Below are 26,968 nucleotides of genomic sequence, written 5' to 3' on the forward strand. Positions count from 1 at the left end.
TTTGCATTCCCACCAGCAGTGGCTGTGAGTTTCTGTTGCTCTGCATCCTCATCAGCACTTGGTACTGTCAACTTTTTTTTAAGCCATTCTAATAGATATGTAGTGATAGATCATCATGGTTTTAATTTGCATTATTCTACTAAGATGGAGCTTCTTTTTATAATATTATTCATAACACTATAAGTAGATATGTGAAAATATCTATTCACATAATTTGCCTACTTTTTAAACTTGGGTGATTTTTAAGTTGTAAGTTCTTTATTCTGGATACAGGTTCTTCATGAGATATGTAATTTGCAAATACTGTCTCCCAGTCTGTAATTTATCTTTTCAGTCTCTTATTGTAGCTTTTACAGAGCAAAAAGTTTTAATTTTGATAAAGTCCAACTTAGCATATTTTTTCCTTTTATGGATTGTGCTTTTGATGTGATCTAAAAATTCATTTCCAAACCCAAAATCATGCAGAATTTCTCATTTTCTTGTAGAAGTTTTATAGTTTTATATTTTACATTTAGGTCTAGGATGCATTTTGAGTTGGGTTTTTAATAAGGTATGATGTATACATCCAAGTTCATTTTGTGTGTGTGGGTGCACAATTTTTCCAGCACCATTTGTTGCAGATTATTCTTTCTCCATTGAATTGCCTTTGCATGTGTGTCCAAATTCACTTGACTCTATTAGTGTCAGTATATTTGTGGACTCTCTCTTCTGTTCCACTGAACTGTGTGTCTGTCCTTCTGCCAATACTATACTGTTTTGATTACTGTAGCTTTATAGTAAGCCTTGAAATCACGTAATATGAATCCTCCAACTTTATTCTTTTCAAAATTGTTTTAGCTTTTAGGTCCTTTGTCTTTCCCTACAAATTTTAGAATCAGCTTGTCAATAGTGAGTATCTACAAAAAATCTTGTTGGAATTTTGATTGGGATTGTGTTGAACCCATAGAACAAACTGGGGAGACTTTTAACAATACCTTAACAATATTTAGTAGTCCAATCCATGAATACAGTATATCTCTCCAATTAATTAGATCTTCTCTGATCAAGTGTTTTGTAGTTCTCAGCATATAGCCAATTGCACGTATTGTTAGATTTATACCCAAGTATTCCCTTTATTTTTTATTTTTTTAGTGCTATTGTAAATGGTATATTTAAAAATTTCATTTTAAATTCCAATTATTCATTGCTAGTATACAGGAATATGATTTTCCTTTGTATATTGATTTGTTTCCTGCCATCTAAGATTCACTTATTGGTTCTAGGAGCTTTTTTGTCAATTCTTTGGGATTTTCTACATGGAATAGTAATATTATCTGTGAACAGAGCTAGTTTTATTTCGTCCTTCTCAATCTTCTGCTTTCTGTTTCTGTTTTGTCTTAATGAAGTAGCTAGGAACCCAGCACAATGTTGAACAGGAGAAGTGAGAGACAACATCTTTACTGTGTTACTGATTTAGGGAAAAAGCATTCATTGTCTCATTATTAAGTATGATATTAACTGTAGGTTTTTTGTAGATGGTCTTTATTATTTTACCTGTATATTTTAAGTTCAAGCTTCTTCCAGTCCTCCTTTTTTGTGCCTGTATAAAAATGCTAAGTCCCAGGACGCACAATGACAACCTACTTTTTTCAGTATCTAGATCGATAATATTTGCCTACCACCCATCCTCCACTAAAAGAAAAAAATGTGTTTTTTAATGGGCTTTTTCTTAAAATATAGAATTCTTACAAAATGAAAACTAAGCATATTTCATCCCATTTTATTTCAATTCTTCAGTTTGAATGATGGGATCTTCCGTTTCTTGATCACTTTAATTACTGAGAGTTGTACATATGGAGTAAGTATTGATGTTCACCATGATTCAAACCGCTGTTGGCCCCTTGTCAATGGAGCATTTGTGAATGTCCACAAAGAACAGATTCAACCTTCCTGAAAAGTTCAGGACAGCTTAGGACTCTGCACTTGTTTTTGAAGGCTGGAATTCTCCTGCTTCAAATTTTTCTTTGAATTTTAAGTAGTCTCTTCTTTTATCAAAATATTTTATCTGTGGAGAGAAAAGGGTTTGAAATAAGGGCAAGTTATGCAGCTTACATAAACAAAAGCACAGATTTAAATGTAACAAATGCTTCAATATAAGTTGTATATGTGGCATAAGTGATTTATATTCTAGAACCACTTTGAATCAATGCATTTGATGTATAAGAGTCTCTAAAGAGGGTGCAGACCAGTGAGTCCTAATCCTCTTTGGGTTACAGCTCCTGTTGAGAACTGGAGTAACCCATGAGTCTTCTCCTTAGGAAACGTACATGTTCTCAGACGCATGAAACTTGCCTTGCAAGTTCAGACAGTTCTAGAGCTCCCAGGTCCTAAGACTTCATGATTTAAAGACACTATACAAGTTCTTCTTATCAAATGAAAGTTTATTAAATTTTGTAATTCATTAGCTGTGATATTTTTATCAAGTTTATCTCATCCAGAAACATACATTTAAGGAGACAGACACATAGTTAAAAATGATATTTATGAACTATCAGGAAGTAAATTGATGGTAAAACTTAAGTAAATTAAAGACTTCATTTTATTATTTCTATTTATGTCCTCCTCTTGCCATAGGAAATCTGAAGTATCTTAAAGCCCCATACTCTGAAACAGTAAAATCACAGCAGAAAATCAAGGTCAACGCAAAACTGTCACAGTATCTGTATCTGAGCTGCTCTGCAGACAAGGCAAAGGCAGAACACCACACACGTTCACTGTCAGAATAGAAAACACTAGTTCTCTTGTGAAAAGCTTTTCTTAGGATTTAATTCTTAAATTATTCAGAGGAGCCTGAGTAAGTGAAAATTAGAGTAGACCGAGAATATGAAAACCTGCCCTGCCGGGTCTCAAACTGGAGTGAGACACAAACAAGGCCAGCTGCATAGGGAACACCTCTCCTGAGGACACACCACAGCCAAGGGGTGTCCTACCAGACCCCTCTGAGTGCCTACTACTTCCTTATGAACCAAGAAACCTTGTTCTCTGGAATCAGAGACTATCAGAAATTTGCTCTTTGAAGTTAGGTCAGTAAGAATGAAACACCCTCCTTTTGCCTGGAGGATCTAAGGCACTTGGACACAGAGAAGCAGCCAGGATTTCCAACCCAGGTGCAGGACTTCAAATGAGGGATTTCTCAACGTGACATTCAGCATTTATCTCTGTAGAGAATAGGACCTTGGACCCACTTCTCAGGCCGGAGCTGATGATGACCTGTTTAGACGCAGCCCTGCTTTGCTCTGAGCCTATCAAAGCACCACTTCCCTTCAATTTTACCTAAACTCCACCCTTCCCCCAAATCCTCGGACAACTCCTTTCTTTTGGTTGGTGAGATGCCCACAGTTCCTCTGGAGTGCGGTGTCCCTGGTTACAGCACATTCATAAATCTGACTGTCAGACTACAGACTTACTCCTGGTTGTCTTAGCTGACTGGGCTGGGGCAGGTGTTATTTATAAAGGATATCAGATGAAGAAGTAGACAATGTCCTTTACATTTTTGTGGCAAATTAACAGATCTTTGCATCTGCTGCCATGTCTCCAACTGCCTAACGGACAATTCTATTTAGAAATCCTCTTGACACTTCAGCCCCAGTTTGTCCAGAACTTAGCTCTTCTCCAAACTTGTTTCTCCTCGTCTAGTACCTATTTCAATGAATGTATCACTATCCACCCAAACACTTAGATCTCTTTCACCCTCTTCCTCACTACAGTACAGGCCCTCATCATTTCTCGCTCGGATTGCTGTAATAGGTCCTTAACTGGTTTCTCTACCATCCTTAATCCATCTCTCACACTGCTGCCAAGTATAACCTTTTTGAAACCCAAATCTGATCAAGCCACTTGCTTGTTTAAAGATCTTTCTTGCTTCAAGGTCAACATCTAAACTCCTCGGTAAGACAAACAAGGCCAGTCATGGCTTAATCTCTGCCCATGTCTCTCCTCTCTGAATTTACCACGTTTCTAAAATGCTAGCTGTACAGAGCTCCTCCATTTCCTGAATGTGCTTATTTCATGTGCATCCTGCCTCCATGCCTTTGCATATACCATACTCTGCCTGAAAAGCTCTCCTCCTCAGCCTTCACCTCCTCATTCAATGAACAGTAGAGGATCCTCATATGGTGCACTCTCTAAAAGTCTAATGAATGTCTAAAAAGCTAATGAATCAACAAAGGTTTATTGAGAAGCATTGTGTACATATAACATGAGTGTCCCCTAAGCCATTAAAGGGGATTCAAGATAGTAGTGTGAAGGCCAAAATATTGGAATTTCTGAAACATTTCAAAGGTTTATAGGAAAAAGACAATATCTGAAATTGATATTGGGATCAAATATCTTAGATGTCTGGTTGCTCTATTTGTGGAAGACTTCTGGATGATGCTAGAATGTTAGACCTGATCCCTGCTTCCTAAGTTATGAAACAACAAGAGACTTCAAATAGGACCATTATACAAGTTAGATTGATGAGTGCTATAAAAGATAAGCAAGATACTAGAGAAGAGTAATTTGTTTTTGTGACAGCTAGCATATTAGTTGTATGGCATATTTATTATGTAACAAATTGTATTTTTAGTGTTTTATGATAGAAGTATCATTGTAAATTTCCATCTGATGGGTTTATTTTTATCTTTATTCTTTGGCTGTGACTTCAGCTAAGTAAAAGAACACAAACTTTCAGATCACAGAGACCTACATTCAAATTCCCTCTCTACTGCTTTACTGGTTAGCTGATCTCGAACAAATTATTTCACCTTTGTGAGCCTTAGTTCCTACTGTGTAAAACAGATACAATAGTACCTCACAAGAGTGAATGAAAATTAAAGCTAATGAACAAAACATCTCACATTCGATGCATTCAAATGATATTTCCATTCTCTCCCCTCCTCTCTACCTCCCTACCTTCTCACACATATCTCTGGAAAAATCTTTAAATTTTTAGTCTATGGCTGTTGGGTAAGACTTCAAAAAGGTAATACTTGAGTAGAGAGCACAGGTGAACAGGCAGCAAAGGACTGAGGGAGCAGGCTAAGAAACGGAACTCAATTACCAGCTTAGCAGAGTACTGCAGAAGAAAACAGTTTTACACGGGACAGTGGCTATCACTGCCAAATGCTCCAGAAGTCAATTAGAATATTTGGCTATACTACCCACTTCCCTTCTTTGTTGGAGTCATCTATAACTGCAGGTCGCTCTCATTTTCTCCAACAGCACTCATAACTCTTGGGTGATTTTAGTATCCATGTGGTTGACCCTCTAATAACCTGGACTCTCAGTTCCTTGACCTCTCCAATGATCTTGTCTTCCAAACTGTCCTACTCCCAGGAGGAAAACCTAGACCTTGTCCTTACCAACAAATACAGCCCTTCCATAATCCCAATTCTAAGCATCCCATTCTCCAAACACCACCTCTTCACTTGCCGTGTAGGATGCTGATGCCAACAACCCATTGATCCCACCACGTTTGCATTGACAGTCATTCTTCTCATATCCTCACTCATCTCCTTACTCCTGAACTCAAAGCTCTCCAATGGCTTCCTCTATCACTCAAAGTCACCGTCCCTGGCCTCCCATCACCTCTCTGACCCTAACTTCTGCTATTCTCCCCTTGCTGTTTGTTAAACACACTGGGCCTGTCCCCACTGCAGGGCTGCTGTTTGTGTTATCCCGCTTCCCTCCTGAGAACACTCCTTCAGTAATTCCTGCAGTGAAGGTTGGGGCCCTGGCCTTGGAGTGTTGGTGTCTTTCACTGAGGTTGGGAGCACAGAGGAGAGGCCTGCTGGGTACAGGATGGGGAATAGTTCAGTCTTGTAGATGCAGAGGTCAAGGTTGGTCCTTGTGAACAGCTAACTAGAAAGCCTGAGGGGTGCTTCTGGAGTTGGAGAGAAAGCCAGGCTGGAGATGCAAATTTGGGCATCAACACATAAATGATACTTTAAGCCATGGCTATAGACAAGATTGCCTCGGGAGAGTGAGTAGCAGAGAAGGGAACTCTAAAGAGCATTGGCTTAAGAGACATGCAGGAAAGCATTCCAAGAAAGCAGCAGCTGCTGAGATGGAGGAGGAAAATTAGGGGAGTGAATTGTAAAGGGACCCAAGGAGATAGGGCTTTTGTACTGAAATAGACTCGAATCATGACTAAGCTTCTAAAACAACATGAAACATGCAGGCTGTTTTCATGGATCGTGGAGCAGGGAAGAGCATGGGTCTGGACTCAGACCACTGAGCTCAAATCCAGGCTCTGCACTTACGGGTGACTTCACGTCAATGTGCGTGTGTCCTCGTCTGTAAAACTGGGTAACAAAGTTATTGTGAGGAAGAGATGAGATAGATGATGCATTTGAAGTGCTTGGAACATGTCAATAAATGTTAGCTGTGATTAGGACACAGTCACCTGGAGAGAGGGTGAGTCCTCATGGCATGGCACTCAGCCTGTGTAGGAGTAGAAGAGACGTACAATAAACCAGCAACTGGCTGGCTGTAAAAAACCCTTTATGATGCAGACAACAGAAGTTGCCCTGAAGTTAGCGGAGTGGGAAGGTCTATTAGCCACTAGGTTGGATAAAAAGCAGCAGGGGTTTTGGGGAAAGAGAGAGGATAAAAAATAGGACTGAAGTGTGACTTACCAAAGGGGCTAAGACAGTGACTCCCAACTGTGGTTATCTCCAGGATCACCTGTAGAGCCAGAGCCCTTTAAAAGAAGCTTGGGTTCCATTTCCAGAAATTCAGCAGATCTGAGGTGAGGTCTAGGATATAGCTATTTTTTAAAAACTCTTCATATGGTTTTTTTTTTTTTTTAAAGATTGGCACCTGGGCTAACAACTGTTGCCAATCTTGTTTTTTTTTTTTCCTGCTTTTTTCTCTCCCCAAACCCCCCTGTACACAGTTGTATATCTTAGTTGCAGGTCCTTGTAGTTGTGGGATGTGGGATGCCGCCTCAACGCGGCCTGACGAGCAGTGCCATGTCCGCGCCCAGGATCCGAACCCTGGGCCGCCGCAGAGGAGCACGCGAACTTAACCACTCAGCCATGGAGCCAGCCGCTCTTCATATGATTCTGACGTGCAGCCTGAGTGAAAAATCATGGCTAAGCTGTCAAAAGACAAGGTCTCATAGTGGCAGAGTTCTCCTGGGAAAATGTAGGAGTGGAACCCGCCAACACTCTGGCCGTGACTTACCTCAAAGGTCTGGCTCTTCGTCTTCATCACCCTCTGCCACCCTCAGAGTCCCAAGTCCTTCCCTGTTCTCAGCCCCACCTTGCTCTCAGTGACATGGGCCAGAGAGCAGAGGGGGAGAAGGGGACGGCAGAGGCAGTAGCGGTTATCAAGGCCTTAAGGGAATCAGGCATGATGTCAGCCCAGACTCCCATGTTTTCTATCTTCTTAAACCAGGAATTACTCTCAATGCGTCTATCTAATGGGAAAACCAGGGATGCATAACATTTTTTGCCTAAATCATTATCTAATCCAATCATAAAGCCCCACGTTTATCAGTTTTCAGTTTAGAGGTCAAGTTAGACATTTGATCTTCATAGTAATCCCGTGAGATGGTTGCATCATGCCAGTTTTACAGACGAAGAGTTCATCGACAGCAGTTTCTATTCACTGCATTCATTCCCAGCTCACTCCTTCAATATGGCCTACACCTTTCTTGTGACCTCCTTCAAGCCACAGGCTCATCTAAAATTTGAGGTTTGAGAGGCTGAAGACCCTAAATCCATGTCATTTCTAAAAGGATCTGTTCTCACACTACTTGTCATACTTTGGAGCAGCATGAAACAGTGAAAAAGCACAGATAGATCCAGGTTGAAATCTCCCATCAGCCAGCTGGGCCTGACTTCGAATTACAGTTCTGCCACTTACCAATACTGAGCAAGTTATTCCAATACTCAGCTTCAGCTGCCTCCTCTGGAAATTGAGACCACCACCACTCATCTCAACGGGTACTGATGAAGGAGCATGGAGCACTTAAGTACGCAGGACCACTGACTAAGCTCAATGATGCTAGCTCCCTTTCCCAACCCCCTCCCACACTAAGGACAGGCAATACGGAGCACGAACTGTCAGGGAGGCATTTGGGGCAGCTGGTGGCAGAATCCACCATATGAACATTTTCTTCCACTTCCTAAACTCCTTTCTTTATATTTTGGGTATATGTGACTATATGATTTTGGGTGGGCACCTTTATTTCTGTTAGTAGCTCTAGGCCACTGAATTTGCCAACTCTTGCCCAAGATTAAATTTATCCCTTCAGAAGATCCCAGAGAAGTCTACCGATTCAGTAGGTTGGAATTTTTGGGTTATTGTTCATATGTTTGTTTTGATTTTCAATGATCTTTAAAGTGTCAGGTGACATTTTCCAAAGGTCTGCCGGATATAAGTACATAAAACAAGCCTGGATCACCAGACAAGGTTTTCTCTGCTGCTCACAGAACTGTTGATGTGACATGCCTTAGACAGCTCTTCACTTCACTGTAAGCTGTGTATTTTAACAGTGAACAGAAACACGTCCAAATGTGACTTACCCACTGTTGGGGACAACTTGATTCAAATGAGCTCCGTAACTTCTGGCATTTAGAAACGTCCTCTGTGTTCTCATCTAAACACTTCCAGTACTCGTCCCGGGCTCCCCAGCAAGCCTGCCTTTCCTTCATAGATGGGGCTGCCATTCCCAGTGGGCTCAAGCTGTTGGCCAAGATAACATTGGACATTAACAAGGAACTTGTAATTTTAGAGAAAGCAAAGCAAGGAAAACACTCTTTCCCTCCAACCCCCTCTTTTTAAAGTTAGTGATGCAACTGAAACTAATCAGTTCTAAATTAACGATGCCATAGGAGCACTCGCTTTTGAAGCTTATCTCCCATACTATGTAATCTGATCCGTCGCTGGGGCGGCAGCGTAGTCTCAGGAAGCCCGCGTTAGAGTTACGACTCTTGCACGTAGTCTGTCACTCAGGGCAGCTCATTTATTCTCTCGAGCCCGTTTCCCCATCGCTAAAACGGCCGTGGCAGTGGCCATTTTATAAGGCTGCTGTTCGAACGAAACTGCGGTACAAATAAACGCACGGGAGCAAAGCTGCCAAGTAGGACGAGGAGCGCTCCCCATTTTGCAGAAGAAGAACCCGAGGTTTGCGGGCACCGCCAGGACCCACCGGCAAGCCGACCTCTCCGCGCGCCCAGAGGCCGGTCCCTTCGGCGCTGGCGGGAGGAAACGGTCACGCAGCCCTACGACCGGGGGAGAAGGGCGCGGTGAGAGTGCTCGTGCACGGGCGCGGGCTTAAGAGGCGGAGAACGCCAGACTCGGAGAACACAACTCACGCGGCGAGCTCCCTGGCCTTGCAATGACCTGTCCGGCCTCCAGTTACTGCTCTGGGGGGCGGGACTTCCGGCTTCGCTCTCCGCCGGTCGGGGTAACTTCCGGGCCCTCGCGGCGAAGGAGGCGGTGCCTGGGGCTGTGCAGGTGCAATTCGAGTAGGATCTGGTCCCTCCTTAGAGCGGCCTTGAGCTTGCTAATTGCTAACGTTCTGGTGCCTGTTTACCCGCCCTTTTTCACAGCTTTGACCAGCGGTGCCCCTTGCGTGAGTGGACATTTCTATGTATGTCTCGCCCGGCGCCGCCCGGAAGGCTCAAGGTGCGAGCCCTTCGGGTCGAGGAGGCGCCTTGTGGGAGTCTGCGCCTGAGGGATGGGGCGGGCGACGCGGGAGAGCGGTGAGGGTCTAACTCCTCGCTCTGAGATTAAAAGAAAAGAACGGAACGGCCCCACGAAGAGGCAGGGGGCGCCCCCGGGACGTGGCAAGTGAGTGACCGAGCTGAGACCCCAGGGCCCTGAGCCCCCTCCCCTGGCTGAGCCTTCATCTGGTGCAGCGCCCAGCGTCAGCCCCTTCCCTTCAGCCCTGGCGGCTGTCAGCTGTGGATGGAGAAGGTCCTCTTATTGCCATTCGGAGACGCCTAGTGAAAGAATAGGAGAGCAGAGTTCCCGTCGGTGAGAGGTGGTAGCTGGTGTGAAAATGTGAGCCCGATGCGAGTTCACAGCTCGGATCTGTGGACGTGCATCTGAAATTGGCCGGGGGCAGTGCAGTTGGTCAGGAGAGCGGGGAAAATAAATTTTCGTGTTATTGTTTTAACCTCACTTGTGGCTTCTTTACTCCCGAACGCCAAGGCATTTTTAAAAGAGTGAAAAGAGCTGCTGCAGAGGTTTCGAAAGGATGCTATTTTTTAATACATAAGTGAGTTAGTATCTCTCAGCAGAATCTTTATTTAAAAGCACGTTTACGATAAAGTTGAGTCAGTTGTCTGGCGTCTGGTTCCCGTCACGGATTCCATCTGCTCCAGCATCTCATCCTGTTGAAGTTCTCAGTGCTTATAAACCTCATAAGCAGTTTACAGCTCTGCACTCAGTGCCGGTGTTTGATCTTGTCCACATTCAACAAAGGCGGGTTTTCAAGGTGGCCTTGTGAAGCTAACTCCCACCAAACATATGTTCTACAGTATGGGAAGTATTTCTGTAATAGTTAAGGCATTCTAATAGTGGACTGCTTTAGCTTTACCAGAGCCGCTCATTTCTTTTACACTGTGTCTATCAAGGGCGGCTTATAGAAAGATAGTATTTTTTAAATATGACTGATGAGATATAAAACAGAGGAAAGGAGTCTTGGATTACTTCTGAGTCAAAAAAAGGAATACTTTTTAAATTTAAGTTTATATGTATTTAATGATAAGTATATAAAGTGAAACCTGACAGAATTACAAAGAAAAAAACAGATGGTCATGTTGGGTGATTTTAACAAGCCTTTCTCAGTGATTGTTAAGATGAGCAAAAGAAAAATCAATGAGGATATAGAAAGTTTGAATAACATGATTTACAAACGTGACCTAATGAATGTACATGGAATAACACAACCAAAATCAGAATGTACGTTTTTTTGAAAGCAAACATGACGCATTACCAAAACTGACCACATCCTTAGCTGTAACGCAACGCTCAACAAATTTTAAAGATTGAAATCACCCAGCACGTTTTTTTTTACCAAAATGCAATTAAGCTAGAACTCAATAAAGAACTATAAAAACAAGTCCATATAACCCCTAGTCAGAGTCATAATGGTAATGAGAAAATATTTTGAGCTGAATAAAATACAATAGCAAGACCTGTGGAATGAAGCTAAAGCAATATTTGGAGGGAAATTGATAGCCTTAAGTAAGTATATTAGAAAAGAGGCTGAAAAGTCTTTAGCTAAAAATCCCTTTTCAAGAAATTAGAAAAAGGAGAGAAAAATTAAAGGAAGTAGAAAGAGGGAAATAATGTTAAGAGCAGAAACTAGTGAAATGGGAAACAAAAGTAGTGGTGTACCAGAGACAACCTGTACTGGCTCAAGAGAGCCAATTGTGCACACCTCTTTCTAACTCCATGGTCAATAACATCAAATCGGTAGCTTGAAATTGCCCATGATAGGAGTATTCACAGACTGGAAATCAGCAAATAAGCTAGTGTTTTGTTGTGTTCAGAGCCAATTCATTAGCACCCCACTGCATATAGTAGATTCAAAAAATCCAGAAGTTGATTTTTTTGGAAAAGACTAATAAAATTGACAAATATCTGATAGTATGGAGCAATGAAAGGAGAAATGTACACAACCAATATCAGTAAAGAAAACCATACTTTGGACATCAAAGTTAGAACAACCTATAAACAATTTAATGCAAATAAAATTTAGATGAATGTACAAATTTCAAGAAAAACACAACTAGCTGACTCAAGACGTAAAAAATATGAATAATCCTAAACCATTAAATAATTTGAGTCAGTAGTCAAGAGTCTTCACATGCAAATTCCAGGTGCATGGCTCCACCAGTAAATCCCTCCAAACGTTGAAATAATTCCGTTCTTATTGTATGAGGCTGCCATAACTTTTGTACTAATTACAAAATCCCCAAACCTCTGAAACACCAGACTCTTTAGAACTCATTTGGTGAAAAATGTGACATGAGGCTCTTTATTCATTATTTATTTGTCATTATATATATCACTTATTATTTATATATCACTTAGGTGACTATATATATGTTTTGCTGTAAAAATACCAATATGTTTGATTATAGATGTTGTCCGAGTTCTTGCTGAGAGTATTACATAGTATATGTTGTATGTTCCATAATAGCTTTCCAATATCCAAAAAAGTCTGCATTTCAAAACACATATGGCTCCAAGGATTTCAGATAAATTATGTGAACCTGTATGGAGTAACGTTTTTATGAATTTAAGATTGAGAAGAATTTGTTTTAGCTGTAAAGGAAAAGATCAATAAATTCAACTACATTAAAATTAAGGACTTTTATTTACCAAACAACGCTATAAAGGGAGTGGAAAAGACAAAGCCACAATGTGAGAGAAGTTTGCAAGACTTATAACAAAGAATTAGTACCTAGAATATATAAAGAACAACTACAAATCAATAGACAACATAATTTTTTAAATGGGCAAAAGGCTTAAATAGGCACAGTACCAAAGATGAAATAGAAATGACCAGTGTAAGAAAATATGCACGTCCTTATTAGTAACCACAGAAATGAACATGAAAATCACAATGCAATACTATTAAAAACCCACCTAGACACCCACCCGTCCAAATAATAATTAAAAAGTCTGACATTAACAAATTTTAACAAGGATGAAGCGAAAAGAATCCTCGTACACTGAAGGTAGTATTATGGATACAATCCTTTGAAAACTGTGTGGCATTATCTACTAAAATTGAAGATACACAGTCACTATGACTCAGCAATTCTCTTCTACAGAATCTCTTGTATGTGCATCTTTGTAATAGCTAAAAACAGCATACAACCCAAACTTAGGTCAACAACAGAATGAATAAATTACGGCATAGTCACACTGTGAAATATGATGCAGCAATGAAAAGGAGCAAATTGTAGCCAACCATTTACAATAACATGATGAATCTCAATATTGAGTGAAGGAAGCAAGTCGAACAAAGAATAGACACTGTGTGTTTCCACTTACATAAGGTTCAAAAACTGGTAAAATTCAACTACACTTTAGGATATATACATAAGTAGTAAAACCATTAGGAAAAGAGAAATGGGTTATGATCAGGGAGGGATACACGGGGATTCTGAGATGCTGACAATATTCTATTTCTGGACCTGCATGTTTGTTTTATAATTATTCTTTAAATAAACTGTACAAGTATGTCTTAGTCACTCTTCTGGATGAATGATATATGTCACAATTTTTAAACAAAGAAAGAAAATAGAGTAATTGTTTGGCCTGAGAAAGGTTATCTTTAGTACACAGAAAGGTAAAAATAATGGTCATATAGAACATTTATAGTGTGATTACTAAATTGTTAATGGATTTAACGTCTTATGTGCTCTTCTAGGTCCAAAGTTGGTAGTCTTAACGCTAACTGCCACCTGTGCAGCTGGGCAATTCCTACTGGGCAGTGGTGGGCCTAAGGCACAGACAGAGGAAGTATTACCAAAGGGATTCAATGAACTGTAATAATGGTCCAACCCTTACCCCCAAGGAGGTCTGTGGTTCTCCACTTGAGAAACACTGGTTTAGCCAACAGAGTAAAAACAACTAGAAAAGAACTTTTGAGATGTTGATAAGGCAAAAAAAAAAAAAAAAAAAGAAAAAAGAAAAAAATTAATGAAGGATAAAAGTTTCAAAAACCAAATTCACCTTATAAAATATTGACTATGGACAAATAAAAGAATGTAGGTGCCATAAGATGATTTCAGATGTGCTGTTTTGACACAAAGGGAGTGAAATCTCCCAGCCTATGTTTGGAGGAGAGAGGAGGCGAAGAGAAGTCAGTGTGAAGAGGTGGAAGACATGCTGTGCTGGCTGTTCCATCCAGAAGAAATTTCCTGTGGGTGTTCTCTAGTCTGATCTAAGTAGAACCCCAAACCACTGGTAGGCAGGGCCAGACAGACCCAGTAGCACTGAAAACGTATGTGTTGTTTTTCTGTTGCTGCCCACAGACTTTTATTTATAATCTGTACTGTTTTACATAGCAGTTATCACAGACACCTACTCAGGGACACAAACAGGAGCAAGTCCTGTGACTTCAGTGTTGCTGCAGAGATCCTTCTGAATTACTTTTCGAGCTCTGCACTGGCTCCTGTCTTTATGCTCCAAGATGCTGTCCTTTTTTTTCCCCTCTTTTCTCTGCGTTCTGTTTTCCTCGGTGAGCTGATTCACTTGCATAGCTTCAGTTATCACTTCCATCAGAAAGACTTGCAGGTCTGTATTTTAGTCCTAAAAGAACTTTGTGCCAGTTTTCTCTTTGCAGCTCCCTAATGGACGTCTCTACTCGTCTGTCCTTCCATCACTGCAGTAAGTTCAAAATCTCATAGCATTCTCTCCAGGAAGCTCCTCTCGCTAAGCTGTTTCTTTTCATCGGTTCTACAACTCCTTTGTCTGCCAGTTAGGAACCCTTGAATCCTCTTCCATGCTTCTTGCTGTGTGCTTACACAGCCAATCTACTTCATAGACATCAAGCACCTGCCCAGGGCCAGGCCCTGCTCTAGGCCTTAGGGATAGAAAGACAAATAGGGATAGGTCTCAGCCCTTGAGAAGCTCAGTCTAGCAGGGGATGTAGGCCATATTATGCTCTAATAAAGGGTAGTCGGAGCATGACAGAGGTGTGCACCAGCACAGTGGGAACTCGGAGGGGAGCTTTCCCGGAGAAATCAGGAAGGGAAACACAGGCAACATTAGAGACAGCAGTGTGTACGTTCTGGAACCAGACTAGGCTGGAATCCTACCTCCTCCAGGGTCAAGCTGTGTGACCTTGGGCAGCTTACTAAACCTTTGCGCACATTGGTTTCCTCAACTGAGAATGTGGAGGAGAGTAATATCTACATCAGGTTTCTTGTGCAAGTTAAATGAAATAATCCATGCAAAGCACTTAGACCAGTGCCTAGCATACAGAAAGATTTCATTCATTCAACAAATATTTATTGAGAACTTACTATGTGCCAGGCACTGTTTTAAGGACTTGGGAGACGTTAGAGAACAGTGTATGTAGGTGAACATTCCTGCCCTCATGGAACGTGCATTCTAGCAGGGAGACAATAGCAACAAACATAAAAAAATAACTTCTATGTATAGTAGATTAGATAAGTGTTACAGGAAAAAGAACAAGATAAGTGCTAGTTATTAATACTACTATATTTTAGAGATCACTTGATCTTGGACTTAAAGGGAGAGAAATTCTTTAAAGAGAATAATACTATGTTTCATCAAATCTAAGATGCAGTAATTATAATTTTCACCTTTATTTTATGTACCAGTAGGAAAGGAAAAAGCACTGCCAATTAAACTATAGCACAATGCTTTTTTATTACCCAGGATTCCTATCTTAAACTTATTAAAACCTATTTAGACATATTTAGGCATGAAATTTTTTAAATCATGTCACACTTATACATACATAAGAAGGAAAATAAAAGCAGAAATTGATTAAAGTACGCCTAAAACTTCTTATATTTGGAGTTCTAGTCTTAGGATTCAGTCACCAATGTCTTTTTCCATCAATCTTATCATCTATGCCATTAAGCACTTTGAGCCAGTCTTCTTATCTTCTCCCCTCCTCCCCTCCTCTTGTCTTGTCTTTTAGGATGCGCAGAAGAGCTAAAAGCCATTGGTGCTGAGCAGTTCAGCCAACTTTGCAATTAGGTAAGCATCTGTATTCCAGGCACGTTGCTAAACACGCTTACCCTCTCCTCCAGCCCTTCCCTTACTGCTTTGATTCCAAGAGGTTAAGAGTGCCCCCTTCTGATCTCCTAGATTTTCGTCTAGGCAGCTGACACTCTGCAAGTTTGGATGCTTGTCCTTTTGATGTGTAAGCACACACAGGCAGTGATAACTATGTTGTGGTTAGCTTCTGGGCAACACGACTGTTAGACACCATCCTAGTGTCCCACATGTGAAAATGCGGGAACAAAAATGGAGGTGTTAGAGTCAATGAAATACTGCAGTAATAACCACACTATTTTCCTTTTCTGAGTATTTGCTCTTTGTCAGGCACTGGGCTAAACATTTGATACCTACGATCTCATTTACTCTTTAGAACAACCCATTGAGGTAAGCACCCTATTATTCCCATTTTACAGAGCTGCATTATCCAATAGAAATATAAGGTAAGCCACATACGTAGTTTTAAATTTTCTAGTAACTACATTTAAAAAAAGTAAAATAGAAACAGGTGAAATTAATTGTAATAATATATTTCCTTTAACCCAATATATTTAAAATATTATCATTTCATCCTGTAATCAACCTAAAATATTAATATTTCTTTTTTTTCATACTAAGTCTTCTAAATCCAGTGTGTATTTTAACTTAAAACACATCTTAGTTTGGACTAACACATTTCAAGTGCTCAGTGGCCACATGTGGCTAACAGCGACCATATTGGACAGCACAGTTAGAGATGACAGGTTTCGAGAGTTTAAGTTGTCTAAGACACACATTAAGTGTGGGGCAGAGTGGAAACTCCAAGTCAGATCTTAACAAAGGGTTATGCTCTCTAAACTGTACCCTATGGGAGGGAAGAACCTTCTGGACAGAGCAAACAGTAATACAAATATCCAGAGTTGGGGCAGAGCAAGTCTCTTATAAACTGTAAATGACTGACTATGGTTGAAACATAGGCTATGGGATGGGGGTCTGGGGCGGAGGGGATCGTAGGCCTCTGTCACTGGAGCCTACTGTTCCTGGATTGAAAACAGTGCTTAACTCTTTTCTTCTAAATTCTGACCCTTTCATTCACATGTTTAACAGACATCTATTCAGTCCCTACCACCGGTATGGGGCCACTATGGTGATCCAGACAGAGTCCCGGCCTGAAGTTGTTGCCAAGCCCCCAACTCCCTCAGGCCATGTATGATGGATTCTGTGTCGTCCAAGTTCCAGGTCCTTTCCCTCCCATCCATCCTGCCCTACACGGGCAGACGGAGCCTTCACAAGTGCTGCTTTCATCATGTTCCCCGTTCCTCAAGAACAACAATGAACAGCTATTTGATTTCTCAGTCTTGCTCTCTGGGGTCTCCGTAATCTGACTCCAGCCTTTCCTGACCATGCTGATTCCTCCCTGCTCTCTCAGTCAGGCCCCCTCATGACCCACGTGTCCACCCACTCATTCCCACATCTATACTAGTTCTTATCTCTGCGTTGCCTTGATGCCCTTCTCCCTGCTCAGCAGCCAAACTCATACACCCTGCCCGACTTAGCCCACCAATATCCTTCCAGAAGACTTCGGTGACAGGAGGCCACATTCATTTTGTCTTTCCCTAACAGCTTTTGTATTCGTAGGCAGTAAAACATGCTTGTAATTAACCCTGTCCATTTATTTCACATCTGTACGTTTGGTCCCCTCAACTCTACGTAGGGCAGGGGGTTGATAATTTCCGAATTATTAGTACAGACTACCTTATAACTGCATGTGGAAGACACTTAGGAAACACCTGCATGAAAGACAGGAAACACATGTTGAAACAGAATTGCTTTACTTAATACAGAATCTCTCTCATTTGATCTGCAAACACTTGCAGAGTGTCTTAGGTACCAAGTCCTAGGTAGTGGAAAGCAGAGCTAAATGAAACCCAGTCCTTGCCTTAGATTTGTGCATGATCTGGTGAGGGGAGTCAGACATGAAAACCAAAAGCCACAATGTAACATATACTAATACTGAGCTATGGGCCGAGCGCTTTGAACGTAGAAGACAGAGTAACACATTCTTCCTGGGGGAGCCAGGGACCTTCACTGAGGAAGTGAACTTTGAGCTCACCTTAAAGGATGAGAGGACGTTTCCCAAATATGATGGGAAAAGGAGGCATTTCAGAGACCCACGTGCACAAAGGGACTTTGTACTGTCACAGGGACATATAGACTGCCTTACTGTTCTTCAAACTCACTAAGCACTTCCCCACTTTAGAGCCTTTGTACTTGCTGGTCCCTGGGGCCCCTCTGCCTGCAATGTTTTCCCCCAACCACCTCTCCTCCTCCAAGTCATTGCTCACCTGGGTCTACCCAAATGTCCCTATTTAAATGGAAACCTGCTCCCACCTCCTTTGATGATCTCAATACCAATTTTGAATATTCCATTCTTTCCCCATTGATTTAAGATGTCAAATTAATCCATGGATGTTTGTAATATTTATAGTCTCTGCTGGGTAAATCAATCAATCTACTATATCTATGTATCTGTGTATCTATCTCTCCATATCCATCCATCCATCTATACAGCTAAGCTTGTCTTATTCACTCAAAACCCATACATTTGTTGTTGTTGTTGTTGTTATTTGTTGATTACTGAGAGAGGCATATTAAATATGTTACTAAAATTGTGTATTTGTTTCTTTTTTTATATTTCTAACAGTTAGAATAGCTCACAGCTATTTGTTAGGATTATATATTCCATCAATATAAAGTCCCTATTTACTCAATATTTCTGGCCTTGAATTTTATTATATTATCTGGTATTAATATGACCTCATCTACTTTCCTTTTTGTAGCATTTCTTCAGTATATCTTTTCTCAGTCTTTTATTTTCAACCTTTTTTTCTGTCGTTTCATTTTAGTTTTACCTATTATACACAGCGTATAGTGACATTTAAAAAATCTTATCTGAGAATCCTTGTTTTTAAATGGGCGATTGTAACCTATTTTCATTTACAAGGATTACAAATATGTTTCAAATTATTCCAGGCTATCCAAGCCTCTTTCTAGTAATCTGGAACAAATGGGAGCCCACGTTCCATAGACCTAGTATTTGAAAGTTACAAATCAAGCTAAAATTAATAGGTTCCATTCTTTATCCCGATAAATGTACCTTTGTAATGGCGACATTTAAAAGTATGTTTATAAGTATGATCTTTGTATGACTACAAGTTGCCAGAATGTCAAAGACAGCTGAATTAAATTATTCCATACTGGGTGTCATATTGATGGATGTCTTAGTCTATGCGTGCTGCTGTAACAAGATAGCACAGACTGGGTAGCTTCTAAACTATAAAAATTTTCTCTCGCCATTATGGAGGCTGGCAGTCCGAGATCAGGGTGCCAGCGTGGTCAGATGAGGGTTCCCTTCGGGGTCATAGACTGCTCCTTGTATTGCCACCTGTGGGATCTCTGTTAGAAGAGAACTAATGAATCCCATTCATGAGGGATCCACCCTCAGAACCTAATCGCCTCCCAAAGGCCCCACCTCCGAAGGGGTTAGAATTTCAACATACGAATTTCAGATGGATACATTCAGACCATAGCAATGGACCCACAATATTTGATTAATTAAATAATTTATACAAAAGTATATATTTATTCTACAAAATGCATTTTTCTTGGCTTCATTTCAGCAAAATTATGATGCTAAATAAAGATTTTCACATAATTTGTGTACAGATCTAAAAGAATTAAAAAGTAAATGTAACTGTATTCAAAGTACACAAAATTTGAATATACACTCATAAAAAATGTAAAATGAAGTCAATGTAAAGAATTGAAAAATTAAAATTGTTTTTACATACATTCACAGTATGGTTATTCTAAAATATTCAAACTTATCTATTAAAATTTAAAAGGCAAAATAAATGATAATCGATGGCTATGAAAGAATAAATCATTATTAAAAGAGAGTTGAATTTTTATTTAATTTTCTGAAAATTTAAATTTTTTTATAAAAAATATAGTGTTTGCAAGTTTAATGTACAAAGTTTATCTGGTTGTCAATTTAACAAGTTGTACCATATTTCATTCATGTTAAATCTAGACCACTATGTATACACCTTTGAATATTATGAATTGCTTAACATTGAAAATATTCTTTATTCACCAAGTGCAACTGTTATGAATATCATACTAATTTGTGAGTATCTTCAGAACCATGAATTGAAACACAAATGGGGGCTTGCCACTCCTGGGAAAAAGGCATTTTGTAATTCAAGAATTGACTGCATTCCTGGTACCTGAGAAGAAGGACTTGACGAGTTAATGTATTTTTTCTCTTACCGAAGTACTTCTGCCATGCAAATCTTCCCTCTACACCGAAGCATCTACGTGCTGACATCAGCAGTGACACACCACCAAACTTTCGTGATATTGGGATGCAGTCACCATCTGTTTCAAGGATCTAGACCCAGTTATGAGAGCTGATATTTAGAGTTGAGTCCCAGAGCTGAAGGCTGGATCCAGTGACTGAGTAACCTGTTCTTGTTTTATACAATCCTCTGAAAATATTAATCATACCTTATTTTAAAGTCTTATGTTCATTAATTTACTCTTTTTCCTCAGATTGTAGTACCGCTGACTTCTGTGTTTAATAGCTTCGTTCATAGTGTTGGTTTTGCTTAAATGCTCGGTGAATCTTGTAGTCTATCTGTTCATACTCATCACTGCTAATTTATGTTTTAGTCAGTATCCTGACTCATTTCATTGAGGGGAATTATAGTTGGGTGGGGTGTGTGGATAGACTGCCTTCTGTGTGTGGGGTCTCTCCCTGGCCCACTTGGAGGGTCTCTTGTGTCATGACTTCCCCTTCGGGAAATAATCACCGTGTGCCAGAATCAGCTGCATCTTTCCTTTTTCTTCTTCACCTCTACTGGGTTGAGGGGGCCCAGAGTTATCTCATCCTAGTTCTGCTCCCCTCACCATCGCAAACAAATACAGCTCTTCCCAGGCAGGTTAATCCCTTTGGTTAGCAAGCATTCTAGCATTTAACCCTAGGGGCACGTGCCACAACTGCCTGCCTTCGTCCTACCCGGCTGTTTGGATTCGTGAGCGTTGTCAGCGCTGCCCCTTTATGTTTTCATTTTGGTGGGGAGTTTCTCTGGAGCCATGTAGGGGGAAATGGCTCATACTCTTGATAACACTTTCTCCTGTGTATGTTTTAAATGGCAGTTTCATTTGCTTAGTTTCCTTTCCATGAGTAAAATCCCACCTCCTTTCTATCCTCAAGAACTCCTCAACATTCCTGAGCCTCTATTTTCAGGACTTGGGTTGGGAGAGAAAATAGGTACTTCATCTGCCATCTTAATCTAATCTCTTTCCTGACATTTTTTTCCTCCATTTTGAATAAAAGACTTTTTTAAAGAGCAGTTTTAGGTTCACAGCAAAATTGAGAGGAAGGTACAGAGATTTCCCATATGCCCCCTGCCTCCACGCATGCATAGCCTGTTATCAACATCACTAACCAGAGTGGTCTCTTTGTTACAATTGATGAATGTACATTGACACATCATCATCACTCAATGTCCATAGTTTACCTTAGGGTTCACTCTTGGTGTTGGGCATTCTATGGGTTTGGACAAATGTTTGATGTGTATCCTTTATTACAGTGTCATCCAGAGTCTTTTCACTGCCCCAACAACAGTGTTCTGCCTATTCATCTCTCCCCCTCCCCTAACCCCTGGCAACCCCTGATCTTTATATTGCCTTCATAGTTTGCCTTTTCCAGAATGTCATATAGTTGGAATCATACAATATGTAGCTTTTTCAGATTGGCTTCTTTCACTTAGTAACATGTATTTAAGTTTCCTCCATGTTTTTTCATGGCTTGATGGCTCATTTCTTTTTAGCACTGAATAATATTCTAGTGTCTGGATGTAACACAGTTTATTTATTTATTCACCTACTGAAGGACATCTTGGTGCTTCTAACTCTTGGCAATTATGAATAAAGCTGTTATAAACATCCATGTGCAGGTTTTTGTGTGGACATGAGTTTTCAACTTCTTTGGGAAGAATGGGATTACTGGATCGTATTGTAAAACTATGTTTAGCTTTATAAGAAACTGCCAAACTATGTTCCAAAGTGCCTATACCATTTTGCCTTCCCACCATCAGTGAATGAGAGTTCCCATTGCTCCATATCCTCACTAACGTTTGGTGTTCTCAGTGTTCCAGATTTTGGCCATTCTCATAGGTATACAGTGGTGTCTCATTGTTGTTTTAATTTGCGCTTCCCTGATGACATGTGATGTAGAGCATCTTTTCACATGCCTATTTATCACTATATAACTTCTTTGGCGAGCTGTCTGTGAAGATCTTTGGCCTATTTTTTAATTGTTTTGTTTGTTTTCTTATTGAGTTTTAAGAGTTCTTTGTATATTTTGGATAACAATCCTTTATGAGATGTGTCTTTTGCAAATACTTTTTCTCCCAGTCTGTGGCTTGTCTCCTCATTCTCTTGACACTACTTTTGCAGAGATGTTTTCAATTTTAATGATGTCCAAATTATGAATTATTTCTTTCGTAGATCATGCTTTCGGTATTGTATCTAAAAAATCATTACCATACCCAAGGTCATCTAGGTTTTCTCCTGTGTTGTCTTCTAGGAGTTTGACAGTTTTCCATTTTACCTTTAAGTCTGTGATCTATTTTGAGTTAATTTTTGGAAAGGTGTAAGATCCGTGTTTAGATTCATGTTTTTGCACGTGGATGTCCAGTTGTTCCTGCACCATTGTGTAAGAGACTATCTTTGCTCCATTGTTTTGCCTTTGATCCTTTGTCAAAGACCAGTTGGCTATATTTATTTCTATAAATAAATCTATTTCTGGGTTCTCGATTCTATTCCATTGATTTTTCTGTTCTTTCACCAATACCACACTGTCTTGATTACTGTAGCTTTACAGCAAGTCTTGAAATCAAGCAGTGTCAGTCCTCCAACTTTGTTCTTCTCCTTCAATATTGGGTTGGCTGTTCTGGGTCTTTTACCTTTCCATATCAACCTTAGAATCATTTTTGTCAATATCTATAACATAACTTCCTGGAATTTTCAATGCAATTAGATGGAATTTATAGATCAAGTTTGGAATAACTGATGTCTTAATATTGAGTCTTCCTATCTATGAACATGGAATATCTCTCCATCTATTTGATTCTTTTGTTTTATTCATGTGAGTTTTGTGGTTTTCCTCATATAGATCTTATCCATATTTTGTTAGATTTATGCCTACATATTTCATTTTTGAGAAGTGCTAATGTAAATACTATTGTGTTTTTAATTTCAAATTCCACTTTTTCATCACTGGCTTATAGGAAAGTGATTGCTTTTTGTATATTAACCTTGTATCCTTCAACCTTGCTATAATCACTTACTAGTTCTAGGAGTTTTTGTCGATTCTTTTGGATTTTCTGCATAGACGATCATGTCACCTGCAAACAAAGACATTTTTATGTTTTCCTTCCCAATCTGTACGCCTTTTATTTCTTTTTCTTGTTTTACTGCAATAGCAGAAACTTCCAGTCCTTTGTTGAAAAGGAGTAGTAAGAGGGGACATCCTTGCCTTGTACCTGATCTTAGTGGCAAAGCTTCAAGTTTCTCACCATTAAGTATGATGTTAGCTGTATGGTTTTTGTAGATAGCTTTATCAAGATGAGAAAGTTCCCCTCTATTCCTAGTTTACTGAGTATATTTATCATAAATGGGTGTTGGATTTTGTCAAATATTTTTTCTGCACCTATTGATGTGATCATATGATCACATGATTTTTCTTTTTTTAGGCTGATTTTTCTTTTCTTTGATGTGATGGATTACATTAATTGATTTTCTAATGCTGAACCAGTCTTGCATATGTGGGATAAATCCTGCTTGCTTGTGATGTATAATCCTTTTCATACATTGTTGGATTCAATTTGCTAATATTTTGTTGAGGATTTTTTGCATCTGTGTTCATCAGAGGTATATGATTTTGGCATTAGGGTAATGTTGACCTCATAGAATGAGTTAGGGAGTATTCCCTCTGCCTCTACCTTCTGAAAGAGATTGTAGAGCATTGGTATAATTTCCTTCTTAAATTTTTGGTAGAATTCACTAGAGAACCCATCTCAATCTGTGCTGTTTTGGAAGATTATGATTTATTGATACAATTTCTTTAATAGGTATAGGCCTATTCAGGGTGTCTAATTCTTCTCTGTGAGTTTTGGCAGATTATGTCTTTCAAGGAATTGATCTATTTCATCTTGGTTATTGAATTTGTGGGCATAGTTATTCATAGTATTCCTTTATTATCTTTGTAATTTTCACAGAATCTGTAGTGGTGTGCCCTCTTTTATTTCTGATAGTGGTAATTTGTGTCCTCTCTTTTTTTCTTAGTTAGCCTGGCTAGAGGCTTATCTAAGATTTTATTTTTTCTTTTTCCCCCCAAAGCCCTCTGGTACATAGTTGTATATTTTAGTTGTAGGTCCTTCTGGTTGTGGCATGTGGGACGCCACCTCAACGTGGCCTGATGAGCGGTGCCATGTCTGCACCCAGGATCCGAACCTGTGGGCCACTGCAGCAGAGCGCAAGAACTTAACCACTTGGCCCCGGGGGCCACCCTGAGGCTTATCAATTTTATTGATCTTTTTTAAAAACCAGCTTTTGTTTTGTTGATTTTCTCTATTGATTTCTTATTTGTGATTTCATTGATTTCTGCTCAAATTCTTATTATTTTCTTTCTTCTGCTTACTTTGGATTTAATTTGCTTGTCTTTTTCTAGTTTCCTGCAGTGGAAACTTAGATTACTGATTTTGAATCTTTCTCCTTTTCTACTATATGCATGCAATGTTATATTTTCCCTATAAGTACTGCTTTTCTTGCATCCCACAAATTTTGATAAGTTGTGTTTTCATCTTCATTTAGTTCAAAAATATTTTAAAATTTTCTCTTGAGATTTCTTTTATCCACGTGTTATTTAGAAGTATGTTGTTTAATCTCCATGTATTTGGGGATTTTCCAGTTTTTTTCTGTTGTTGATTTCTAGTCTAATTTCATTGTGGTTCAAGTGCAGAAACTGTATGATTTACATTCCTTTAAATTTGTTAAGGTGTGTTTTATAGCCCAAAATGTGGTCTTTTTGTTGAATGTTCCACTTGAGCTTGAGAAGAATGTGTGTTCTGCTGTTGTTGGATGAAGTAGTCTATAGATGTCCATTATATCCACTTGATTGAGTTCAATTTTGTCCTTACTGGTTTTCCGCCTTTGGCTCTGTCCATTTCTGAGAGAGGGATGCTCTACTCATGGTGGGTCACCGGAACACAAGAATCACTCACACTTGCTTAAAAGCAGCAAGAGAAAAACAACTTGTTACATACAAGGAACTCCCATAAGAATATCAGCAGATTTTTCAGCAGAAATTTTGAAGACCAGAAGGGAGTGGCATGATATATTCAAAGTGCTGAAAGAAAGAACTTCCAACCAAGCATACTCTACCCAGCAAAGTTATCATTCAGAATTGAAGGCGAGATACAGTGTTTTCCAGACAAGCAGAACTAAAGGAGTTCATCACCACTAAACTGCCTTCACAAGAAATGCTAAAGGCACCTCTTTAAGCTGAGAAAAAAGGGTGCTAGTCAGTGACAAGAAAATACATGGATGCATAAATCTCACTGGTAAAGGTAAATATATAGTAAAGGTAGTGGATTAATCACTTATAAAACTAGTATGAAGGCTAAAGACAAACATAGTAAAAATAACTGTAATGTAATTACAATAACTAGTTAAGGAAGACACAAGATAAGAAGATGTAAAATGTGACATCAAAAGCATAAAACATGGGAGGTGAGTAAAAATGTAGAACTTTAGAAGGCATTTGAACTTAAGTTGTTATCAACTTAAAATAAACTGTTACAAATGTAAGTCGTTATATGTAAGCCTCATGGTAACCAAAAAACCAGATTCTACACAAAAGATAATGAGAAAGGAATCAAAGCCTACCTCTAAAGAAAGTCATCAAACCACAAAAGAAGAGAGCAAGAGAAGAAGAAAGGAACAGAGGAACTACCAAATAGCCAGAAAACAATTAACAGCATGGCAATTAGTACATACCTATCAATAATTACTTTAAATGTAAATGGATTAAATTCTCCAATCAAAAGACACAGAGTGGCTGAATGGATAAAAAAACAAGACCCACCTATACGCTGCCTACAAGAGACTCATTTCAGATGGAAGTAGACACACAGACTGAAAACGAAGGAATGGAAAAAGGTATTCTATGTGAATGGAAACAAAAAAAGGCTGAGATAGCTTACTTATATTGCACAAAATTGACTTTAAAACAAAGACTGTAATAAGAGACAAAGAAGGACATTACACAATGATAAAGAGGTCAATCAAACAAGAGAATATAATATTTGTAAATATTTCTACACCCAACATAGAAGCACCTAAATATATAAAGCAAATGTTAACAGACGTAAAGGGAGAAATAGAGAGCAATACAATGACAGTAGGGGACTTTAATACTCCACTTATATCAATGGATACATCATTCAGAAAGAAAATCAATTAGGAAACATCGATCTTAACACACTGGGACAGATGGACTTAACAGATATACACAGAACATTCCATCAAAAGCAAAAGTATACAGTTCTTCTCAAGTGCACATGGAACATTCTCTAGAGTAAACCATACGTTAGGCCACAAAACAATTTTAACAAAATTAAGAGGATTGACATAATATCAAGTATCTTTTCCAACCACAATTGTATGAAACTAGAAATAATTATAAGAATAAAACTGAAAAATTCACAAATATGTGAAGATTAAACAACATGCTACTGAACAATGGGTCAATGAAGAAATCAAAAAAGAAATAAAAAATACCTGAGACAAATGAAAATATAATACCAAAAATTATGGGTTGTATCAAAAACAGTGCTAAGAGGGAAGTCCATAACAATAAATTCCTACCTCAAGAAATAAGAAAATCTCAAATAACCTAATTTACACCTCAAGGAAATAGAAAAAGAAGAACAAGTGAAGTACAAAGTTAGTAGAAGGAAGAAAATAACAAAGATCAGAGCAGAAATAAACGAAATAGAGACTAAAAAAACAACAGGAAAGATCAATGAAACCCAGACCTGTTCTTTGAAAAGATAGAGAAAATTGACAAACCTTTAGCTAGACTCACCTAGAAAAAATGAGAGAAGAC

The 26,968-nt window shown here is 39.2% G+C and overlaps 1 protein-coding gene and 1 long non-coding RNA gene across 5 annotated transcripts; one reads left to right on the plus strand and one right to left on the minus strand.

Annotated features, from left to right (window-relative positions):
• Positions 1-1,743: 1,743 nt before the first annotated feature.
• On the minus strand, positions 1,744-9,474 carry COA6 (cytochrome c oxidase assembly factor 6). 3 transcript variants are annotated; one of them, XM_014846567.3, is made up of 3 exons: positions 9,345-9,474; positions 8,553-8,712; positions 1,744-2,044 (listed from the first exon to the last, which is right to left on the minus strand). In XM_014846567.3, exons 2-3 carry the CDS (start codon positions 8,694-8,696, stop codon positions 1,949-1,951), a joined length of 240 nt encoding a protein of 79 aa, XP_014702053.1. In that variant the 5' UTR covers positions 8,697-8,712; positions 9,345-9,474; the 3' UTR covers positions 1,744-1,948. The 3 variants fall into 3 exon arrangements, with proteins under 3 accessions (XP_014702053.1, XP_014702051.1, XP_014702054.1); XM_014846565.3 differs by having other exon boundaries at positions 9,179-9,426; XM_014846568.3 differs by having other exon boundaries at positions 9,093-9,369.
• On the plus strand, positions 9,459-21,743 carry LOC123280916 (uncharacterized). 2 transcript variants are annotated; one of them, XR_011496302.1, is made up of 4 exons: positions 9,459-9,604; positions 15,671-15,729; positions 16,167-16,193; positions 16,837-18,394. It is a non-coding gene; the product is annotated as an uncharacterized lncRNA (long non-coding RNA). The 2 variants fall into 2 exon arrangements; XR_011496297.1 differs by lacking the exons at positions 16,167-16,193; positions 16,837-18,394 and adding an exon at positions 20,067-21,743 and having other exon boundaries at positions 9,468-9,657.
• Positions 21,744-26,968: the final 5,225 nt, after the last annotated feature.

This window comes from Equus asinus, chromosome 2 (genome assembly GCF_041296235.1).
Source record: "Equus asinus isolate D_3611 breed Donkey chromosome 2, EquAss-T2T_v2, whole genome shotgun sequence".
Classification (NCBI taxonomy): domain Eukaryota; kingdom Metazoa; phylum Chordata; class Mammalia; order Perissodactyla; family Equidae; genus Equus; species Equus asinus.